This window comes from Macaca thibetana, chromosome 12 (assembly GCF_024542745.1).
Source record: "Macaca thibetana thibetana isolate TM-01 chromosome 12, ASM2454274v1, whole genome shotgun sequence".
NCBI lineage: Eukaryota > Metazoa > Chordata > Mammalia > Primates > Cercopithecidae > Macaca > Macaca thibetana.
In genome coordinates, this window is record NC_065589.1 from 11,481,932 (window position 1) to 11,507,433 (window position 25,502).

Consider the following 25,502-nt stretch of genomic DNA (forward strand, 5'->3'; position numbering starts at 1 on the left):
ATATGAAGACTAAAGACAAGCAAAACAATTGGTTTGCTTGCTATCACAAGCAATTAATGGTAATCAGGGTGAGAATTAAGATTTTCCAACTCAATTTCATTGTTATGAATAGTATGGTTCCCCCCCACCAAAAAAACCATAAAGTAGAATTTGCAGGAGAAAAATCATATTAGTTTCCCATTTTATTTCACAACAATCTCACAAAAAAAGACAATTAAAATTTTATGCAACTCTGTGATCCATGCATTGTACTATGTATGAGTATTTAAAATCTACCTTCTCAAAAAGCATGCATTTTTAACATTCATCAAGTTTTTACTTGTATACTGCTGGGAAAAAGCCCACTCTTAGATGTCAGGGAGAAAGCAATAACGTTCCTTGGAGTTGTTTCTGTTGGTACTTATCATCTGAATGTGACTCCTCCTTTCTATTTTTCTATCTTCCTGGTTATGGAAATGTAGCTGTACATCAAGGATCAATTTTGGAGGTGTTTTTTCTTTTTCTTTATTTCTTTTTTATTTCTTTTTTATTTTTTTGTTGAGACGGAGTCTCGCTCTGTCACCCAGGCTGGAGTGCTGTGGCTGGATCTCAGCTCACTGCAAGCTCCGCCTCCCGGGTTTACACCATTCTCCTGCCTCAGCCTCCCATAGCTGGGACTACAGGCGCCTGCCACCTCGCCCGGCTAGTTTTTTGTATTTTTTTAGTAGAGACAGGGTTTCACTGTGTTCGCCAGGATGGTCTCGATCTCCTGACCTTGTGATCCGCCCGTCTCGGCCTCCCAAAGTGCTGGGATTACAGGCTTGAGCCACCGTGCCCGGCCATCTTTTTCTTTATTTCTTTTCTGAGATGGAGTCTGGCTCTGTTGCCCAGGCCGGAATGCAGTGGCATGATCTCGGCTCACTGCAAGCTCTGCCTCTTGGGTTTACGCCATTCTCCTGACTCAGCCTCCTGAGTAGCTGGGACTACAGGCGCCCGCCATCACGCCAGGCTAATTTTTCTATTTTTAGTAGAGACGGAGTTTCACCATGTTAGCCAGGATGATCTCGATCTCCTGACCTTGTGATCCGCCCACCTCAGCCTCCCAAAGTGCTGGGATTACAGGCGTGAGCCACTGCGCCCGGCCTGGAGGTGTTTTTTCTGTCTGTGAAATTATATTTGTGCTTATGACTTCAACTATATGTCTGTAATTCCTTCTATGAAATTCTTGAGGTGAGATGTATTTTGGAATTCAGAATTTAGAAGGCTAACATGATGCATATCTACATATTATACAATACACCCAGTGTAGTATTGCTCCATATATTATTATATCCCATAATAAATTATTTCTGAAGTAGCACAATATATATTTATACTAAGTAGGATAAATGATAATGAATTAATAATTGCATCCAAATGAGTCTTTAAAAACAAACAAATCTCTTTGAATTTTCAGAGCTTTTTGGATTTTGAATGGTAAAGGGCTATAAACACCCACCCACACACACACGTTTTTTTTTCCCTTGAGACAGTCTTACTGTATCACCCAGGCTGGAGTGCAGTGGTGTGATCTCAGCTCACTGCAACCTCTGCCTCCCAGGTTCAAGTGATTCTCCTGCCTCAGCCTCCCAAGTAGCTGGGATTACAGGCACCTGCCACCATACCCAGCTAATTTATTTTGTATTTTTAGTAGAGACGGGGTTTCACTACATTGTCCAGGCTGGTCTTGAACTCCTGACCTCGTGATCCGCCCGCCTTGGCCTCCCAAAGTGCTGGGATTATAGGCGTGAGCCACTGCGCCTGGCCTATATAACTTTTTTTATGGCTAGTTCCCAAATCTCCATATTTAGCTTCTAATTTTTTTCCTATGCTCCCATGTTATTTCCAACTGACATGCTGTCATGTCAAACTGAATATGCCTGAAATGAATATTATCTTTATTCTTCCTTCAAAATATTCTTGTTGATGCTCTCATGACTTCCCCATTATCAGGATCCCAAATGAGTTTTCAGCTCCCTCCTCAATTTTATCAGCATTAATTTGCTTATGGCAGTTTTTGTAGCCTTTTTCTTTTTTATTACCACTGACACTGTAAAAGTTCAAGTCCCTATCTTAAAATGACAGTGTGGTAATAGAGATAGACTACTACTTACAAATGTGCTATGCTATAAAATTATATATACCGTGATTTATTTTAGAACTGCAGGAGCTTTAATTCTACTTCCAAAGAGGGTACCTGTCAATGATAGGAGAAGCTTTCCTATACCAGGCTTTAGGCCAAATAATATTGGTAATAGGAACATCAGATTCTATACTTACAGTGTAATATTTTGATGTGAGTTTATATATGACACTTAATATGTACATGTTCAAGTAACTGTTAATGGTGATTTTTTGTTTGTTTGTTTAGAGATAGGGTCTTGGGATGTTGTTCAGGCTGGCCTTGAACTCCCAGGCTCAAGCAGTTCTCCTGCCTCAGCCACTGTGCCCATCTTAATGGTGGATTTCATTTAACAAGAATAACAAAAGATAGATAATTTAATAAAGAGGAGAGTTGGGTTCTTAGAGCAAAATAGCTCCAAGGACCTAAAAAAGAACATTACCCATGTTAAATGTGAACCTTTGATCTAGGGATGTGTGCATGTTCCTGGGTTTATGTTTGTGAGCATGAGCTAGCGAGAAACTGAGAGAAACAAAGCAAAGATGTACTGGAAATACTTCAACTAAGAGGGCAATGTGTGGAGCTAACTGTTAGGGATGTGACATATATTAATGGTTATATAAGACATTTCCTTTGGAAATTTCCATTGTGAATTTCACAAAATATCTGAGAAATTTCTCTTTTGAATTCCTCTGAGAGGGGTTTATAATTATTGATGAAATTTACATTTGATCTTTATTTTTGAGCCATTTCCACTTTATTTCATGGACTGGTTTTGCAACCTTGCAATTAAGACTCTATAGCCTTGAGAATCTACTCCTCTTCAGAGTTTCTCAACAGATTTTTCTTTTCGGCAACATGCTGTATACCATCCCCAAAATGTCAATTTTGTCTTGTTGGCAATTATCAGATAAAGGAAAGATGATATAAACTGTAGTCTATGAAATTCTTTATCACTTGCTTAATAACAGAAAACAATGAAATTAACTTTAAGAATTCTTAAGCTGAATAACAACTTCGCTCTAAAGAGTAGTGTTTCCTGAAATAATTTTTGAGTTTCATACTGTAAATTTTGCTTTTTTAGTCAGTGGCATATACATTTACATTTATCTACTCAGTTTATATTAATGGCAGAGGCTACTAGTTGTGACTTCACTTTGACATTTTAATCAGTGTCTAAGATTCTGGTACAACTTGAAGATGGGAGTGTGCCTGTGTATCTGCACCAGGTAAGACTTGGTTCAACAACAGTTCCTGGAATGATTATCCAACTCCCAAAGGACTCTGCCGCTTTTGGAACAGAGATAATAACTGTAAAATCAATGAAATCCTACAGCAGAGGATGGGAAGACAGAACATTTGTCTTGCTGACAATACAAGTAACATGAAAGCAACACGTGGGGTCAAAGTGAATAAATGTCTATGTATTACTGTTAGAGGAGGTGCATTCCATGACCAAAATTTGTTTCTTTAATGACACTACTCAGTGGATAACTCCAAAAGCTCAGTTGAAGATCAAAAGCAAAAATAAAAGATGTAAAAGCTACTCACATGATAGCTGCTATATTTAAAAACAAAAAGAAATGTGGTGTTTGGAAAGATGTTTATGTTCTAGAAGATGTAGTATATTAAGTAATACGTTATAAAAACAGGACGAGAAGTCAGATTCTATCTTTGTAATAATACAATTTTTGAAAGTCCTGAAAATGATTTTGAGACAGAAAGAGAAACACTAAATAAATGAAGCAAAGATGACAGCAACTGTTTAGAACTTGAAATTTATTAAACAAAGCTCAATAAAATTAGAATGAATAATCAATGAGTTCTGGAAATTTTTCTTTTCTCTACCTCCTCAAATCTACTTTGCTGAAAATGAGGGTGGTGGTCTATATTTGCTCGATTAGGCATAAGACCGAATGCCAATGGTTTTTTCTGTTATCAATTTTTCGACTACTTCCCATTATATGAGCAGAATTAATAAATGGATACTAAATCCCTAGCTTTAAGAATTAGAAGATCTGAAAATGTTGTGTAAGTTATACATGTCTATTTAGTATATCAAGCATGCTAATTTAATACATGTATTAAAAATAAGATACATGCATTTTCTATTTCTTAGTAGAATGAGAAGTTTTGGCTGAAGTGACAAGATACATGAGATATCAAACACTAACAACCTGAGGACTGAGAGATTGTCATGAGAGAATTTTATTTTATTTTTTGAGACAGGGTCTTGCTCTGTCACCCAGGAAGGAGTGCAGTGGCACAACCATGGCTCACTGCAGCCTCAGCCTCCTGGGCTTCAGTAATCCTCCCAACTCAGCTCCCAAATAGCTGGGACTACAGATGCATGCCACCATGCCCAGCTAATTCTTTTTCAATTCTTTGTAGTGATGAGGCCTCCTCCTATGTTGCCCAGGCTAGCCTTGAACTCCTGGGCTCAAGTGATCCTCCCACCTCAGCCTCCCGAAGTACTAGGATTATAGGAATGAACCACCGTGCTTGGCTCATCCGAGAATTTCAAAACAGGTGTTTCAAAACTATTATGGAGTCACCCACAAGGTGGGTGTGGATTGTGGAGGATATGTGAAGGGGATCTCTTTGGGGCAAGCTGGGTTGTAAGTCTTTCCCCCTCACTCCAAGTTTACAGAAAAGGGCTTCAGAGGGTCCACCTGGAGTGCACAATATGATCAGGGGCTGCTGTGCACCGAGGCATTAGCTATTAGCTGAGGTACTAGCACTAACAGCCTATTATATTCCTATCCAGAAGGGCAAAATGTGTAAGAGTATTTCTGTGGAGCAGATGTGGGTGAAGTGGAAAAGAAAGCTGTCTTGGAGCCACTTGGAACTCCACCCAAAAAGATTGCCTAGGAGGGCAATGACATTCCAAAAGAGAATGTGGATGTACTCATTTCTAAACTAAGATTGTATGTATGATACAAAGTGACTGCAGGCTTTTTAAAAAATTACCTTAGAAGGATAGATCAAAAAAGTCATGGACTGCCTAAGTTTGCATCCTGTATTATCAGAGGAAAAAGTTATCCCACTGAATACATTTTTTTTTTTTTTTTGAGACAGAGTCTTGCTCTGTCGCCCAGTGGCCAGATCTCGGCTCACTGCAAGCTCTGCCTCCCGGATTTACGCCATTCTCCTGCCTCAGCCTCCCGAGTAGCTGGGACTACAGGCGCCCGCCACCTCGCCCGGCTAGTTTTTTTGTATTTTTTAGTAGAGACGGGGTTTCACCGTGTTAGCCAGGATGGTCTCCATATCCTGACCTCGTGATCTGCCTGTCTTGGCCTCCCAAAGTGCTGGGATTACAGGCTTGAGCCACTGTGCCCGGCCTGAATACATTTTAAAAGGATAGTGAAAGGCAAAAAAAGAGTTCATTTTATGATTTTAACACCCCAAGAATTCTAATTTTTCAAGCATGGTTATAAACTTAAATTAACAAAGGGACCATTAAGTCTGTAAAAAATATATTTAAAGAGCATAACATATTTAAAGTTTTCCCATTCTCTTATACTCTAAAATGCTCTCTTTACTTTTACTTTCTGTGACTTCAGTGTTCACCATATTGAAGTAAAAAATGTCCTCAAAAGACGGTAAGTTACTAAAGAAAAGGCCAAACCATCTCTCTTCCAGGGAATTTCTTTGCTCACCTTTGGACAAGTGATTTCAGTCTGCTGGATCATGATGAGAGCTGAAGCTATGAGTGCCCCTTGCCTCACGTAGTTCACGGGGTCGTTTGTCATTGGTTCTAGCAAATTAATGGCTTCCTGAAAGAATTTAAAAAAACAAACACAACTTTTAAATAAAGCTGATATGGGTGAATTTTCAATTTATAGTCATATGCCATATAACAACATTCTGGGCAATGACACACTGCATATATGATGGTAGTCCCATTATAATGGAGTTGAAAAATTCCTATTGCCTAAGTGACTTATTGATGATACTGGCCCTGTGCAGGCCTAGTATAATGTGTGTGTGTGTCTTAGTTTTTTACAAAAAAGTTTAAAAAATAAAAACAAATAAATCATTTTGAAAACAAAAAAACCTTCCAGAAAATAAAGAAAACATATTTTTGTATAGTGGTACAATTTTTTTTTGTTTTTTTTTTTTGAGATGGAGTTTCACTCGTCACCCAGACTGGAGTGCAATGGCGCGATCTTGGCTCACTGCAACCCCTGCCTTCTGGGTTTAAGGAATTCTCTTGACTCAGCTTCCAGAGTACCTGGGATTATAGGTGCATGCCACCACCCCCGGTTAATTTTTGTATTTTTAGTAGAGATGGGTTTCACCACGTTGGTCAGGCTGGTCTCGACCTCCTGACCTCAGGTGATCCACCCACCTTGGCCTCCCAAAGTGCTGGGATTATAGGCGTGAGCCACTGCGCCCACCCAGGTTTGTGTTTTAAACCAACTGTTATTACAAGAGTCAAAAAATTAAAAATAATTAAAAATTTATAAAAAAAGATAAGCTAGATCAATTATTGGAGAAAAAAATGTATACATTTAGTAGTCAAAGTATACAGTATTTATAAAGTCTATTACAGTGACAATAGTGTCCTAGGCCCTCACATTCACTCAACACTTACTCACTGACTCACCCAGAGCAAGTTCCAGTCCTATAAGTTCCATTCAGGGTTAAGTGCCCTATATAGTTGTATGATTTTTTATCTTTTATACTGTATTTTTACTGTACCTTTTGTATGTTTAGATACAGCAATACCACTGTGTTATAACTGCCTATTCAGTATAGTAACATGATGTACAGGTTTGTATTCTGGAAGCAACAGACCATAACTATCTATGTTTGTGAAAGTATACTCTATGATGTTTGTACAATCGCGAAATCACCATTTCTCAGAACATATCCTTGTTCTTAAATGATGCACGACTATATCTACTGTCACTCTAAGTCACTCAATATTTTCATCCAACAGTGTAGTAAGAAGTTAATTAACAACTACGTGAATGGAATAGTTTAGAACTGGTTATGCTTTACTTAAATTTCAATATAACTGAGGGTAAGTAAAAAGGAAGTTTTAGAAACTGAGTGCTCTTGTCTTGAGGTAAGAGGTCATAAAAAATTAAGAGAAATGGGATTAACATTTGATAAGCACCTATTACTTTTCAGACACAGTAGTAGGTATTTTATATATTATCCTATATAACCCTCTTACTCCTAAAACAAACAAAAACCAGCACAAAACAATCTTTATAAACAAATAAACTGAGAGTTAGGAAGGTTAAATAACTTGCCCAAAGTCGAGTAAGTACTGATAGCAAACCCAGGCCAGTCTGAATCCAAAATTTGTATAATTCAACTTCCCATCAGGCTGGGTGGGCGTGGTGGCTCATTCCTGTAATCCCAGCACTTTGGGAGGCCAAGGTGGGCAGATTAATTGAGGCCAGGAGTTTGAGACCAGCCTGGCCAACATGGTAAAACCCCTTCTCCACTAAAAATACAAAAATTAGCTGGGCGTGGTGGCGTATGCCTGTAATCCCAGCACTTTGGGAGGCCAAGGAGGGCAGATAATCTGAGGTCAGGAGTTCGTGACTAGCCTGGCCAACATGGTGAAACCCTGTCTCTACTAAAAATACAAAAAAAAAAAAAAAAAAAATTAGCTGGGCGTGGTGGCAGGTGCCTGTAGTCCCAGCTACTTGGGAGGCTGAGGCTGGAGAATCACTTGAACACAAGAGGCAGAGGTTGCGGTGAGCCAGGATAGCACCACTGCACTCTAGCCTGGGCAACAAGAGTGAAACTCTGTCTCAAAACAAAAAAAAAAAAGGAAATAAACCTCTTTCTAATATTAGCGTAAGGTTGGTTGCAATGGCTTATGCCTGTAATCCCAACACTCTGAGAGGCAAGGTGGGAGGATTGCTTGATCCCAAGAGTTGAAGACCAGCCTGGGCAACATAGTTGATCCTGTCTCTAACATAAAAAAGAAAAAATAAAAATAGTAATAAAACAAATATTAGAGTAAAGTAACATCTCAGATGATTTTATAAGACCTAATTTTAAAAATTAAATCAAGACAAAAAAATTTAAACAAAAAACCTCAAATTTTCCAAACAAAAGATTTTACTAGCTAGAATAGCAAAACAAATGAAATCATAGACTAGAATTGATTTCATGGTTGCACTTCCTAAGACCACAGGTGACGAGATTTTCCAAAATATTTATCAGTATTTCCCTAATATCCTAATCTTCAGAATGTCAGTTCTATGAAAAAAGAAGCCCTTTATTAAATAAGTTTGAGAGTTCAGGCATACTGTATATATATCACCTCCTCTTGCAGACACAAAATATATGTATACACTGTATCAAAGGTTCTAGGAATGTACACATCATAACAAAGGTTCTAGGATGCCTTATTATAAACCACTCAACTATTGTTTATACCAGCATTTGTCCAATGTATTTGACCAAACACTCTTTTGCCCCATATAACTTCTATTCTCACTCTGCAGGACCTTTGGGAAGAGCCACTTTAAAACACAACGTTCCTGGCCGGGAACGGTGGCTCACACCTATAATCCCAGCACTCTGGGAGGCCGAGGAGGGCGGATCACGAGGTCAGGAGTTCGAGACCAGCCTGACCAACATGGTGAAACTCTGTTTCTACTAAAAATACAAAAATCAGCTGGGCGTGGTGGCGGGCACCTGTAATCCCAGCTACTGGGGAGGCTGAGGCAGGAGAACCGCTTGAACCCAGAAGGTGGACGTTCCAGTGAGCTGAGATCGTGCCACTGCACTCCAGCCTGGGCCTGGGCAACTGAGCGAGACTCTGTCTCAAACAAAACAAAACAAAACAAAACCCACAACGTTCCTTTAATCTGTCATGAGATTAGAGTTAAAACAAAAAAGTATAAAACAACAAGAAAAACAAACAAAAAACACCACAACATCCCTTACAAGGTCCTTAGGTAGGTATAAATCTGGGAGGAAAAGAGTAATAGGCTTTTAAGATTATCAGATATTTCTTAATTTGGTAGGATGTTTCTCAAATATCCTTAATTCTAAGACCAAGGAAAAGAATAAACCGAATCCTTTGTTGGAAAGTGACTTTGGATTCCTCTACATGTAAACTTACATATATATATTAAAATGAGAGCTATTAACAGATAATACACACAGCAGATATGGGTATCCTTTCTCCCTACATTACTAAAAAATGTAATGACACTGTGCAGACGGAGTATATTTTTCAAACATATTGTCAATATTCTTTATGAAGTAGTCATGATAAAAATATAACCAAATTTCCAACTTAGAAGGTAAAAGACAGTAACTTGGCCTTTGAGGTATGTAATACAACCCCAATGGTATATTTTAGAATAAACAGATGTTTCAGGTTTTTAAGAAATAAAAAAAACAAAAACAAAGCCCCAATCCACAGTTAGATAGGTACTGATACCTAGATCACATAAATTATCTAGAAATAAAGCAGACTTGTTTAGTATGAGTAATAAAATTTTTTTTCATTGAATTAACTTGTCAGATGCTGTGTTTCAAAGAACATTTGCTCCTAGATATCATATTAAGTTTACAATAATCTGAAAAGAAAAGAGAATCTAATTTACATTTAACTTATGAGGCCTGACATAAATGTCAACTTAAGACTCAAGGGGGGAAATACTTAGTAAAACATACAACTATATTCTTCCTTTGTTTACAGAACAGTTGTGTTGTAGAAAAAAAATAAGGTCAATTTCTATAACTACATTTGATATACCCAATGACATCTCCAGTAAAATTGAAGATACATTCTCATGTAAGAAATTCTCCCCCAAAATAAATTAAAACATTTAAAAAAACTGGCTGGGCACGGTGGCTCATGCCTACAATCCCAGCACTTTGGGAAGCTGAGGCGGGTGGACAACCTGAGGTCAGAAGCTCGAGACCAGCCTGGCCAACACGGTGAGGTGAAATTCTGCCTCTACTAAAAATATAAAAATTAGCCGGGTGTGGTGGCACATGCCTGTAATCCCACCTACTCAGGAAGCTGAGGCAGGAGAATCGTTTGAACCCGGGAGGCGGATGTTGCAGTAAGCCGAGACTGCACCACTGAAGTCCAGCCTGGGTGACAGAGTAAAACTCTATCTCAAAATAAATACATAAATAAATAAACATAAAAATAAAAAACAAAACTCTGTAATGAGAGAGATGATGTCCAACTTGGTCACCATCATATCCTTTAATGATCTTGCCATCCATCATTCACGCAACAAACAAAGGTTTAATTTTAGGTTCCAGCAGTGAACATTATATTCTCAGTGATCTTACATTTTGCCAAAGACAAACAATAAATAGGTGTAAAATATATCAGGTGGTTGTAAGTGCTATGAAGAAAAATAAAGCCCAGGCGACACAGCAAGACCTAGTCTCTCTTAAAAAAAAAAAAAAAAAAAATTAGCCTGGCATGGTGCCATGCGTTTGCAGTCCCAGCTAACTAGGAGGCTTGATTAAGCCTGGGAGATTGAGGCTGCAGTGAGCTATAATAGCCCCATTGTACTCCAGCCTGGGTGACAGTGACAGAGTGAGACACTGTCTCAAAAAAGAAAAAGAAAAGCAGGGTAAGCAGACAGAATAGGATGAAATGCTGGAAAGGAGGGATGTCTCTTTATCACACGATTGTTGCTATGTGTAGTGAAAAATAGCTTTTTTTTTTTTTTTTTTTGAGACAGTCTCACTCTTGTTGCCCAGGCTGGAGTGCAGTGGCACAATGTCCACTCACTGCAACCTCTGCCTCCTGGGTTCAAGCGATTCTCCTGCCTCAGCCTCCTGAGTAACTGGGATTAAGGCGCCTGCCACCATACTAATTTTTTTTTTTTTTTTTTGAGACGGAGTCTCGCTGTCGCCCAGGCTGGAGTGCAGTGGCCGGATCTCAGCTCACTGCAAGTTCCGCCTTCCGGGTTCACGCCATTCTCCTGCCTCAGCCTCCCAAGTAGCTGGGACTACAGGCGCCCACCACCTCGCCCGGCTAGTTTTTTTTTTTGTATTTTTTAGTAGAGACGGGGTTTCACTGTGTTAGCCAGGATGGTCTTGATCTCCTGACCTCGTGATCCGCCCGTCTCGGCCTCCCAAAGTGCTGGGATTACAGGCGTGAGCCACGGCGTCCAGCCACTAATTTTTTGTATTTTTAGTAGAGACGGGGTCTCGCTATGTTAGGCAGGCTGGTCTCGAACTCCTGACTTCAGGTGATCCGCCTGCCTCGGCCTCCCAAAAGTGCTGGGATTACAGGTGTGAGCCACCATGCTCGGCTGGTTAATTTTTGTATTTTTAGTAGAGAAGAGGTTTCACCAAGTTAGCCAGGCTGGTCTCAAACTCCTGATCTCAGGTGATCCACCTGCCTCGGTCTTCCAAAATGCTGGGATTACAGGCGTAAGCCACCATGCCTGGCCTTTTTATTTGATATAGAGTTTCACCCCTGTCCCCTAGGCGGAAGTGCAAGGGCATCATCTTGGCTCACTGGAACTTCCACCTCCTGGGTTCAAGCAATTCTCCTGCCTCGGCCTCCTGAGTAGCTGGGATTACAGGTGCGTGCCACCACGCCCAGCTAATTTTTGTATTTTTAGTAGAGTTGGGGTTTTGCCATGTTGCCCAGGCTGGTCTTGAATTCCTGACCTCAGGTGATCCAAACGCCTGGGCCTCCCAAAGTGCTGTGATTATAGGCGTGAACCACTGTGCCTGGCCAAAAATAGCTATTTTTATTCCCAGCCTCAATAACGTTTTATGTGACCAGGAAAACTTATTTGTACACAATACCAATACTCTTTTATTTACTTATTTATTTATTTTTTGAGACGCAGTCTTGCTCTGTCACCCAGGCTGGAGTGCAATGGCAGGATTCTGGCTCACTGCAACCTCTGCCTCCTGGGTTCAAGCAATTCTCCTGTCTCAGCCCCCTGAGTAGCTGGGGTTACAGGCGTGTGCCACCACGCCCGGCTAATTTTTGTATTTTTAGTAGAGATGAGGTTTCACCATGTTGGTCAGGCTAGTCTCAAACTCCTGACCTCGTGATCTGCCCACCTCAGCCTCCCAAAGTGCTGGGATTACAGGTGTGAACCACAGTGCCTGGCCCACACCACCAATACTCTTTATTGGAAAAAAATTCAAGGAAATTAAAATTTTTAGATTCCTGGAATCAGTCCATAAACTTACAACTAACTATGTTTTGTTTTGAGTTTGGACAACAGATGATAAAAAAGTGACTCTTTTCTCTCTGATGGAAAGGCACTGGGAGCATAGCCTTGCTCTCAGTCTTATACATACACACTTTGTTAAAAGGTTCACTTCTGGGAGATGGTCAAGGTTTGTGCATATGTGCTATGAGAGGCAAAGTGTCATGATTATGTCATTGCTGTGAATTATGAATACGTGTTATTCATGCAAGAGCACATTTCTTTATGAATCTCATGATCAATTATGTTTTCAAATCATCACCTTGCCCCATTCAACTCTTTTTTTTGGAACTTTTGAGGCCTTAATAAATACCAGGTTACCTATTAAGGTTAGATATGAGAAAACACGTAAATAGCACATCGGTGATTTGTTTAAAACAGAAAAGTTATCAAATCAGCTGATTTTAGTGGCTTCGGATGAGAACCTTGTTTTCCAGAACACTAATTATACAAATTAAACATGTAAAATAATCATATAAAATAACCTGAGTAGTTATTTAACAACAACAACAACAACTATTTTATTTTCTTCATTTTTTCTTTTTTTTAAAGAAATCAATGGGCCAGGCACAGTGGCTCATGCCTGTAATCTCAGCACTGTGAGAGGCTGAGGCAGGAGGATCACTTGATCCCAGGAGTCTGAGATCAGCCTGGGCAACATAGTGAAACCCCTTCTCCATGAAAAATAAAAAAATTAGCTGAGTGTGTTGGCAGTGGGCAGTGTTCCTGCCACTGCACTTCAGCCCAAGCAACAGAGCAAGACTCAAAAGAAAAGTAAGAAAAAAAAAAAAAAAAAGCCTGGTGTGGTGGCTCATGCCTGTAATCCCAGCACTGTGGGAGGCCAAGGCAGGTGGATCACCTGATGTCAGGAGTTTGAGACCAGCCTGGCCAACATGGTGAGCTTGCGCCACTGCACTCCAGCCTGGATGACAAGAGTGAAACTCTGTTTCAAAACAAATAAACAAAAGCAAAAACAAAAAACCCAGAAATCAATGATTTCAAAAAGAAATTCAAAAGCATTGTTTCAGTTACAGCTATCCATGTAATGTGATGATTTATTCTTAAGCAGTTTTGGGCAATCCAGCATCACAGAATGAGGGAGTACTGGGAAGCTTTGTACGGCAAGTTCAGTCTTACAGATCATACTGCACTTGTATTTTTACAGCTGTTACATAAATTCTGCGGTGAGGGAAAACAGTCTGGCGCCAAGAAAGAACTGACCCCATTGGTTGTGGGCTTTACCTTGTTTCCTGTACCAGCACAGCAGATCCCCAAGGCCATTGCAGCTCCATAGCGCACATGAGGGTTGTAACTCTCTGACAACAAAGAGACAACACTTGGGCATTGTTCAGGGGTCCTGATAAACAGAAAGCGAAGCCAGTGTTATAGGTAACATTTTAAGTTAAGACAGAAGAGTTTTAACCAAGTCGTTTCTGAAAAAGTTATAGGTAACAATGGGCATTTAAAACATAAATTGCAGAATTAAAAATCTTTCACAGAGCTGGGCGCGGTGGCTCACGCCTGTAACCCTAGCACTTTGGGAGGCTGAGGTGGGTGGATCACAAGGTCAGGAGTTCGAGACCAGCCTGACCAACATGGTGAAACCCCATCTGTAGTAAAAATATGAAAATTAGCCGGGCGTGGTGATGCACACCTGTAATCCCAGCTACTTGGGAGGCTGAGGCAGGATAATTGCTTGAACCCAAGAGGCGGAGGTTGCAGTGAGCCAAGATTATGCCACTGCACTCCAGCCTGGGTGACAGAGCAAAACTCAGTCTCAAAAAAAAAAAAAAATCTTTCACAGAGTTCTAATTACTGAATAGAAGAAATCTGATCTTCAATATTGAGAGAATATATGTATAGAAAGGGGACTCCTTTCTCAGTATAAATGAGTACTCAACCATAGGTCTGGATTTTAGTTATTCTCTGGTACCTCCTCCATGGCAAGAACAGCCATGTGGGGGGTAGCACACTGCTTAACATCAATTTTCCTATTTCTTGGTCATTTTGCATTTTGTTCAGAAGACAAAAATCATTTATAGAAACTCCTGGACATTTCCTAAGTTACATGAAAGATTTAAATCCCCCAGTATTACTTTAGTTGAATAATAAACTGATAAATAAGCCTTGATAATGAAGAAATTCTGACTTTTGCATTGCTGCCTTAGCAATTATTTTTGTATTGATAAGAAGAGAAATTATTTTTCATTCTCTCCATATTTGCAACAAGATAAAAAATAGGACAAACTTGACTAATGGTATACCCGACCCAATCTTTTAAAAGATGATACTGGCTGGCACAGTGGCTATCCATGAGGAGCAGCAGGACTGGGGTAATAACTAGAAGAGAATGTAAAGAGAGCTTCTGGAAGGCTGGCAATGTTATGATCTTGAATTGGGTACTGGTTACACAGGTGTATGCAGCTGTGAAAATTCATCAAGCTGTAGGCTAATTATTTTGTGCGTGTTTTTGAATGTATATTAAACTTTAATAAAAAGATATTTTTGCAGCCATGAAGAATGAAATCATGTTTTTTGCAGCAACATGGATGCAGATGGAGGCCATTATCCTAAGTGAATTAAGGCAGGAACAGAAAACCAAATACTGCATGTTCTCACCTATAAGTGAGAGTTAAACACTGGGTATTCACAGACACAAAGAAGGCAACAACAAACACTGGGAACTGGAGGGAGGAGGGAAGGGTGCTGGGTTGAAAAACTATTGGGTACTATGCTTAATATTTGGGTGACGGGATCAATTGTCCCACAAACTTTAGCATCACACTATATACCCATGTAACAAACCTGCACATGTACCCCCAGAATCTAAGATAAAAGTTGAAATTATAAAAAAAAAAGAAAAAAAAAGAAACTAGGCTCTTTCCTAGCCTTTGAAGCAGCATATACAGCTCTAGATTTTTCACCATCACCAAACATTTACTGAGACAAAACCAACACACATAAGAGTGTGCATTAAAGGTGGGCGTGGTGACTCATGCCTGTAATCCCAACACTTTGGAAGGCCCAGGTGGGCAGATCACTTGAGGTCAGGAGTTTAAGACCAGAGGGTCAACATGTGAAACCTCCTCTCTACTAAAAATACAAAAATTAGCCAGGCATGGTGGTGGGCCCCTGTAATCCCAGCTACCTGGGAGGCTGAGGCAGGAGAATCCCTTGAACCTGGGAGGCAGAGGTTGCAGTGAGACAAGATTGCACCACTGCACTCCAGCCTGGGTGAGAGAGCGAGACTCCATCTCAAGAAAAACAAAACAAAACAAAATATATATAATATATATTAGATATAAAATCTGTATTATATATAAAATACATTATAATATATAATACATAAAATATATAATATGTATCATTTATATATTATAATTATATAATAAATATATATAATATATAAATATATAATATATATTTATATATTATATAATATATAATACATAATATACATTATAATATATAATTATATATTATATAAATAAAAGTGGCAAAGCGGCATAAACTACCTAAGATATGAATGCTAAGGAGGAAAAAATATCACAGAAAGAGGTAACAGTGGTCAGGAGACAAATTCACAGAGAATGCAGACATAAAAAGTGAGTTTGAAAGTATTGGAAGAATTGGACAAATGATGAAGAGGAATATAGGCATCAGGGTAAGGAAAGTAAGTCAGCAAAGGTCTAGAGATTGGAATTCACCTGGCTTGTCTAATTTGAACAGTCAATTTTTCTGTAGCACATGTAATAAAAAATAAAAGTAGAAAGGCAATTGAGAGCAAAATGACACAGTGTCTTGAATGTCAGGTTTAGCAATTTGCATTTTATTTTGCAGATAAATGGAACGATGATTTAGAAAGTTTAAGGAGATACCTGTGAACAAGACAGCTTAAAAGCATGAAGGTGGAAAAACCAGCCAGAGAACTATTTCAGTAATTCAAACCAATAAAATAAAATTCATATACTATTGGCCCAAGGGCCGAATCTGGCCCGTAGCAGATTTTGTTTGGCCTACATCCTTTACAAAAATTCAAAGTAAGTTGTCAACATTTAAGATGGGAATATTTCACATTAAAACCCGAATTTCCAACTTCTCCAGAAAGGCTGTTTCAAGCCCTTCATAGTTCCTAGGGCCCAGGCACTGAGTTTGGAGGTCTTACCCTACTTTCTTTTAACAATACTAAAGTGAACCGAAATCCTACACTGAATATAATTTATATACAACTGTATAGAAGCTGACTTGCATTTAATTAATTGACATTTTAGGTTTTTCAGATATTTAATTAAAACATTTATTTATTAAAAAGGCATTTAAAAAAAGACTATTGTTATGAATGATAGCAGTTATTACCACAAACCAACTCAAATCTGTAATTCTATATTGGAACTGTCCTCTAGCCTCAAACTCCAGAGAGTGGTGAATTCAAATTTCAAAGGAATAGAACGAAGTTTATGAAAACTGTATCTGTTAAAATGAAATTTTGCAATAAGGGAAGGTTAGATTATTTTTCCCTACAATAGAGTCCATCACTCTTTCTTGAGAATGTTCTTAGTTTGCCTAAACTTCCTTGTATGAATAATTTGGAAATAATACTAATTGTCACTCGTATTATTAGAAACAATATGGGAAAAACAGTATGGTGGTGTGAAAAAAGCAATATACTAGAAAACTAAAGATCTGGGTTCTAGTTCTAGTTTTGCTAAGTTTGTTAGTTATATGACATTAGGCAAATCACTTGGGTTTTCTCCTTCATAATTAGAGAGAGATTTTCTTGACTGTTTTACAGGAATAACAAAAACCAGATGAGCAAATAACTGAAAATACAGTAATAACATATATGCTATCAGTTAATATGTACTGAGAAAAATAACTAAGTTATATAAGAGGGAACCACGAAGTCTAAAACTCATGTTCTAGTTTCTGTTTTGTCTCTAAATAGTTGGGCCAATTTAGACAATGTTCAATTAACCAAACATTCCAGGGTCCTTTCCTCATCTGAATAAGAGGAAGAATGGGACTAGACGTTCTGTAAGTTTGTTCCAACTTTACGATTCTACAGCATTTAAAAATGAACCAATTATTATAGGTTTAAATCAATGGCTATTATTATAGGACAACTTTTCTTCAATGAGTAACATTCCAATGAAATAAAAATAAAATTTAAAGTGATATTACACCAAAGAGGCTACTGAAAAGTTATTCTAAATCTTGTAGTTGAAACTACCATTTAACTTCTATTTTCACTCCTATAAGGCTAAGAACTTAAAGTTCTTTCCATAATTTGATACCCAAATCATCTAACAAACTCGCTCAAGTGTTCTGCCACCTAAGCATAAAGGCTGAGACTATATTTACTATCGCTCATAAATTATTGGCACAGTGCCAGGTACTATAGATAAAATAATTTTTATTACTTAATAAGAGACAAAGAGAGTTAAACTAAATTTATATTTAGAGACTTAGACAACAAGTATTTTCTACTAAGTTCAAGGCCTAATGGTTAAGCCCTAAGAAGTATACCAAGCTCTTTCCTGTTCCACTTTTGCTTTCTCTCTTAAATTTATAATTCAGCTAGATAATCAAAACCAGGGAAAACTGACATACCTGTGAGTATTACTTTCTAAGGCTAATTGAGTCTTGAATGGGCACGATTCTGATAGCAGAGGGATAAATGTTGTTGGAAAGGAATGAACACTGGAATGTGAGAAACAAGTAGGTAGAAAAGCCATACTGATTTTGTGTAGAGGCATAATGAAGGTCACTGGAATTAAAAATCAGGACTACTAGCACAATAACCACTTGGGTGTATGGCAGGAACCACAGCTTTCTGAAGGACCCTCTCTCTGTTTCTTAAGACCTGGTGGCTGGGTCTAGTCAGTCATATTTATTGAGTGCTTATTATACACGACACAGCGGGTGTAGACAGTAACAAGCATTTGGAAAAACTGGGTCTTGGTTTAGGCTCCCTCAGGACTTATTTATGTGACTATCTGCCAATTGCCTGATACAGCGGTTCTAAATCTTTTTTGGATCAGAGTCTCCTTCCTCCTGCCCCTCTAAACACACAGATAACACATAATTTTGGGAGTCGAACCTTTAAATGTAAAATGAGGGAATGTATCCCAAGGCTTTAAAATCCAGTTTATACAAGTATCATGTAAAGAAAATGAAAAAACAACTTTGTTGCTCTTTAGTATTACTATACTTGTGGTTCATCACAAGATATAATACGCAGCAGTAAGTAAAAACTTTGCTTTAATCCAAGTATGTAATTCAATTTTTAATGAAAAAAAAAGTTGTAATTTTCTGCTTTAAAAAATGAAATGCACACCAAAATAAGCTAACTACATTCTAATTTGTTGTTTGAATAATTTTTTTTGGCTTGTAGCTAACAGTCATCTTGCCAATGTTACTATTTGTACAAGCCTTCCACAGAGCAGGAATTGTGCAAGGGCATATGCATAAGTCACAGCCATATCATTGGACCATAAACTGCACATATGAATTCCTTTCTTTCAACACACTGGCTTTTAAATATTATTTCTTTATAAATATTTTGTGCAACCTCAACATTAATAAAACAAGAAGCTTTCAAGAATATGGTGTCTTTCTTTTTCCCCTCTAATCCATCTTTACTAAAGGAGGAAAAACAGCAATATACATAGATAGGCAGAAACACTATTCTAAATGGGGCTATCACAGAGGGCATTCTTCCCCCAGACTCTAGGGAACTAACTACCTGAAAGTGGTCCCCCAACCCCCAATACCATAAATTACACAATCAAATTTTCCACATTTAGACACATCAAGGGGGTCAGCTTATCCAAAGTGCAATGGACAACCAGTGCCCTGGGAAAAACCACCTTTGTGGCTATGTGCCTATAATGCTAGGTAAGAATTCAGAAGGAATTTTTGAGGCTATAAGCCTTAGGATAGTCCCTTAGTAGAATTATGAATTTATAATTCTCATTAGGTAAGTGCCACAGTGTTAGAGGATTAACTCAATACACAGCGATTAAGAATATATCTGCCCCCATCGCTTGAGTCCAGGATTTCGAGACTAGCCTGGCTAGCATGGTGAAACCCCGTCTCTACAGAAACTACAAAAATTAGCCAGGTGTGGTGGTGTGCGTCTGTGGTCTCAGCTACTCAGGTGGCTGAGGTGGGCTTGAGCCCAGGAGGTGGAGGTTGCAGTGAGCTATGATCACGCCACTGCATTCCAGCCACGGTGACAGAGTGAGACATTGTCTCAAAAAAAAAAAAAAAAAGTGCCTGTCTTTCTTTAATTCCCTTGTACTCTCTTAACAACAGATTCCAAATAATCTGAGTAGGAACCTGAAATTCTAAGTGCCTATTGGATATCTTTAACCAAATATACCACAAACACCTCAATCAAAAATTAAAAACCCACAAAGATAGGAATAAAAAAGGGTATCCCTCTCCAGGTTGCTTTTCTCTTCCCACTATGACCATTCATTGACATACCTAGGAAACTCATATCTTCAAATTTCTATTCCCTCACTCTCCACATATAATCTGCTGCCAAGTCAAGAGAACCCCTTAAATCTTATTTCTGTTTCCAATTGCCTTATTTCAGTTCCTGATCACCTCTCACTGGAAATAACACAGTGATTCCTTAAATGATCTCTTGTCTTGACCTTTCTTCCATTTGTTGTGGTAGAGAGAACAGAGACTTAGAATCAGAAAGACCTGGATTCCAATTCTAGTGCTGCCATTTATTAGCAGGGTGACAATCACTAAATTTCTTTGAGCCTTAATTGCCTTATTCATAAAACAATACCTGCTCCTCCTTATGTATGCTGGGGAGAGTTGGTGGAGTAGTAGAGTAAAATACTATATTATCATCACTGAAATCTAGATGCATAACCAGAAATTGGTTTTGGATCAGAACCAGAAATTCGGCTACTAATATTTGATGTCCAAGGGTTTATCAAAATATAAAACAAGCTGAATATTAAACCTAGAAAACTGGTTATATTTAGGGTTCAGACCTCCAAAATTTCATCATCAACTTGTTAGGGAACTAATGGCATGCAGAATACTTATCAACTTGCCCATTGGCTGCAAGGGCGGGATATTCCAGGGAAAACTGACTCACAGGAAAGAGTTTATCCTAAAATCTGTCTTAATATTTCATTTATTTTGTCATTTTTACTTGTTATAAAAGAGTAAATAAAAGATAACATATATACTATTCTTAAACCAATCACAAAACTCAAGGTTTTTTCTTTAGTAGAAGAGTCTTCGGAAAGGGGACAGAAGTTAGACTTAAGTTTTGTTTCCTAAAAGGCACTAACATTTCATGAGGTTTAGAAAAAATTTTGCCTGCGAACATAAATACCAGGAGCCTAATGCAGAATTTTACCTAGCTGATTGCAATAAAGACTGAAATAGACCGTGAAGGCTATAAACTTAAAAGCATATAAAAAACCTGACAGTGTCTCAATCTAACAACAGTTCCAACTCTGACACATTCTTTAGAAAAAACAAGTGTTAAGACAAGGAATGACAAATTCTTTATTAAATAGTTTAGACATTCAATCTTTTCAAGAGTACGGTAAAACCATAATATTCTTATATGTTTACTTCAATGTTTCAGCAGGCAACTCTAAAAGGACAAAAAACCTTTCTAAGCAATGACTGGAATGCAAACATTCACTGAAAGCAAAACTCCTGCACATTAATCTTTATATACACACACAGAGAGATATATGACATAAACTTTTAAAGGAACAGTTAATAAATGATAAAATTGTATCACCATTTTGTCACATATAATGAACTAATAGATTGCAGCATGATTATCAATGACTGCTAACATCATGAAAATGGAAATAACTGTGCATACCGCCAGCCCCACCCCCCTAAAAATTTTTGAATGTGATCAAGCTTCTGGATTCAACTACCAATTTACAGGAAATATGAAGGACCAAACACCACATTAAACTACACATAAAGATGCAATCAGCAAAATTCATACCACAGGAAACAAAACAGAAATAACAAAATTTAGTGATTGTCACCCTGCTAATAAATGGCAGCACTAGAATTGGAATCCAGGTCTTTCTAAGTCTCTGTTCTCTCTACCACAACAAATGGAAGAAAGGTCAAGACAAGAGATCATTTAAGGAATCACTGTATTATTTCCAGTGAGAGGTGATCAGGAACTGAAACAAGGCAATTGGAAACAAACAAATTTGTTGTTTCTTCAACAAATAAACTGCAAGGAGAAAGAAAAGAAAGGAAAAGAGGGCAAGGCAAGAGATGAAGAGAGAACCTACAGGTTAAAAGAAAATACATTAAATCATTAGTAACAGTCCATTAGACTTTCTTTCATTTATATTCAGTAATTCTGACACTCCCTAAATCTTTCTTCTGTATAAACATTTGCCTCTTAGATAACAACACAAAACAATTCCTCCAGTTTGTTATAATACCTTGGATCAGCATTTATAACAAAGTATTTAAATGACTAATCCTTAATCAGCAATAAATCTTATTTCTATGTCTCCATAAACATATTTAGAAAAACTGGCCAAGCACAGTGGCTCATGCCTGTATTCTGGGAGATCGAGGCAGGAGGATTGAATGCATGAACCCTGGAGTTCAAGACCAGCCTGGGCATCCCTGTGAAACCCCATCTCTATAAAAAATACAGAAATCAGCTGGGGATGGAGGTGCATACCTGTAGTCCCAACTACTTGGGAGGATCACTTGAGCCCAGGAGGTCAAGGCTACAGTTGAGCCGAGCTCACACCACTGCACTACAGCCTGGGCAACAGAGTGATGCCTTGTCTCAAAAAACAAAACAAAACAACATATTTAGAAAAATAAATGTTGAGAAATGGTCAAATCACAGGAAAAACAGTGGACTTTATTTTAGGGGAGGGCAGTGCAGAGGGAAAAATCAATACTTGGTAGACCATTTTATTAGCACAGAATGTGTTACCTATAACTTAGCTCTTTCACATGTTTTGATATGTTATTTAAAAATATATATACTTAGACAATTATAAATTTGCCAGCTGTATGTGTACTCAATGACAGAGCCACATGTTGTGGGAATCCAAGCAACTTTTCTTGTTATCCTTTATTTTATTCTTTGGCTAGTTTATACAACTTGTAATAATAAAAAAACAACAGTGCCATTGGCTGGGCGCGGTAGCTCATGCCTGTAATCCCAGCACTTTGGGAGGCCGAGATGAGTGGATCACCTGAGGTCAGGAGTTTGAGACCAGCCTGGCCAACATGGTGAAGCCTGTCTCTACTAAAAATATAAAAATTAGCCGGGCGTGGTGGTGGGTGCCTGTAATCCCAGCTACTTAGGAGGCTGAGGCAGGAGAATTGTTTAAACCCGGGAGACAGAGGTTGCAGTGAGCTGACACAGTGCCACTGAACTCCAGCCTGGGTGATAGAGTGAGACTCTGTCTCAAAAACAAACAGTGCCATTACAGGTAAAAAACAAAAAAGTAGGGGGAAGATATTACGCTTTTTTGAATTTTGTGGCATAAAACATTTTCAGGGAAAAAGCTGAGAAAGAAAACAATTTTCTTTCCCAAAAATACTTTTGTTTTTTGTACCTCCATATTCCAAGATACTGCTATTTGTAGCTTTTAACTCTACCAGTTTAGTATATAGTGAATACATATAACGTACCATAAGGAAAAGCAAAAAACAAAACCACACAGACTGTGCCACAAACGTTACAAATTTACTGAAAGAGAATGTATTTGTTGTCATCTTCCTGGACCTCAGAAAACTAAAAGTTAGTATAGTTTTAGGCAAGCTTTTGGTACATTTCCAAAAAGACTAATTCTTTTCAGGTGCTGCTAAAATGGGAGAGGGAGGGAATTTTAAAGATGTAAGAAGAGTCACAAGCTTTATACAAAGAAATTGCTGTGTCACCATAACACATAGAGCTCTTAAAAATCTCAGATTGCATTCCTGGACCCAGAGAAATCTGTAATATTCAAAGCTGCAGCATTATTAGCACACTTGTTTCCATTTCTCATCAGCAAACAAAGAAAAGTCTTGCAGTATGAGTGAGCTGCCATCAACTTATTGCTATTTATTGAGAACTTTATTGGCATTTGATTTTTATAATAATGTACATAAATGTACTCTGATTCTCAGAAAGTTTAAATCACTTCTGATATTTAAACAAGTATTCTAATGATAAAAGTCTATTTCTAATAGCTGATTACTGTGATTACTGAGGACATGCAGAGTTGAGCAAATCTACTCCAAAAGATATTTGGGTTATGATTATCAACTATAATTCCAGGTATAGCAGTCTTTTGATGAAAGGACATCACCATTTCATGACATCAGGTTGTACTCTAGAGTTTCAATGACAAAAAAATCGTATTCTTTTATTCTGGCAATAACAACCTGGCAAAAGTTGTCTAGATCAACTTTTATACAGGAATCCAGTAAAAAACTTAACCAGGGGAGGGCTTAAAGAAGAAGGTGCTATTTTGTGGTAAGAGAACACTGTGGCATTTTAAACTGTCTGCCTACCACACCCCCACTCCTAGACTAGCCGTTGACAGTAGAGATGGCAGCCTATCACACTCTTGGTATAGGCTGCTAATGCCAGAGGAAGCAACACAGACTTCCTATACATATGAGTTGGGATCAAGAACCTAAGTAGAAGTCAATTGTGGAAAAGAATGATAACATGATCTCAAAGAAGGATAGGATGGATGAAAAGAAAGACATTTTGAGAAGACAGTGAAAGGTGAGGGAGCTTGTTTCTGATTTGTCAAAGTCTTTCATTAAAATAACAGGCATTCAGGAGAGAATGAAGGAGTCTAACGAGAACAGATTAAGTTTGAAACAGCTATTCTTACAGTTTCAGCTCTTTCACTGATCTTGTCAAAGAGTATGAACATGAAAGGAATGAATAAAAAGAAAGCTGAGAAATATTTGAGCTCCACTGTAGGTCCTGTTGAAGTAAGCTAGTCTTAGCTCTACCATGTCTGTACTATAGTTACCAACATACTTGTTTGCATCCTCCATAAAATTATAAATTACATGAGGATAGAAAATGTTTATCTTATTCATTAATACATCTCCATGAGCATATGGCACTTAGTAAATACTTCACAAATGAATACATAGCAGATACAATCCCTGTCACGTTAAACATTCTTTAATGGTTACTGCTTAATAGGTATTATGACTGAGAGGTAAAAAAATGGGGGATCTTGGCTGATATTTAAGCTGTCTTCCTAGACCTATAAAGGATATTAGACTGCCCTTTTCGGTCAAAGACAGAATCTGCTCAATAAATTAAAAAGGCATCAGGGAGAAAATTCAATTGTCTTAGAAAAAATCGAGCCGATTAGGTTTTTTTGGTTATTGCTAGATTAGAGGCTGAGTCTGAGCTTGAAGTTATTTTAGTAAGAGTTACTTTATCTGAAGTTTTTGGGAAAGGAAATACTCTAAAACGAAATTTCCAGATATTAAAAACTTCACTCTACCATTAAGACTCATACTTTCATGTTTATTATTATTTGGATAGAAATCTTTAAAAAATTCATTTCACCATTTATTGGCACCCAAAACACAGCTGAGTGAATGTGATCTAGCCTTTTCTTAAGTACACAGAGGTCATCACTATGCTATCCATCACTACGCCACATAAAATGTTGTCAAAGGGCGTGGGGTGCAGTGGCTCATGCCCGTAATCTTAGCACTTTGGGAGGCTGAGGCAGGTGATCACTTGAGGTCAGGAGTTCGAGACCAGCCTGGCCAACATGGCGAAATCCCATCTCTGCTTAAAATACAAAAATTAGCCAGGCCTGGTGGCAGATGCCTGTAATCCGTTACTTGGGAGGCTGAGGCAGGAGAATTGCTTGAACCTGGGAGGCAGAGGTTGCAGTGAGCTGAATTGCGCCACTGCACTCCAGCCTGAGCAACAGAGCAAGACTCTGTCTAAAAAAAAAAAAAAAAAAAAAAAAGCTACAAGCATCTACTTTGAGTAGACCTACATGTTTATACATTTAAATTCTTGTTTTTTTTTTTTTTTTTGGGGGGGTGGTTGTTGTTGTTTCAGTTGACCCTATTTGCTATTATCAAAGCGCTTGTCCACCTTTTAACTTGTTACTCACATCTGGAGTAGGCAGGGAAACATGTTTATT

At 38.2% G+C, this 25,502-nt stretch overlaps 1 protein-coding gene across 1 annotated transcript in view; it reads right to left on the minus strand.

The window, feature by feature from the left end:
• PSMD1 (proteasome 26S subunit, non-ATPase 1) overlaps positions 1-25,502 on the minus strand; it is a 121,988-nt gene that overhangs the window by 21,995 nt on the left and 74,491 nt on the right. Inside the window, exons 17-18 of the mRNA XM_050751078.1 lie at positions 13,573-13,687; positions 5,800-5,916 (exon numbers count right to left, since the gene is read on the minus strand). Coding sequence (XP_050607035.1) covers positions 5,800-5,916; positions 13,573-13,687 — 232 coding nt within the window. The remainder of the gene's footprint in view (positions 1-5,799; positions 5,917-13,572; positions 13,688-25,502) is intronic.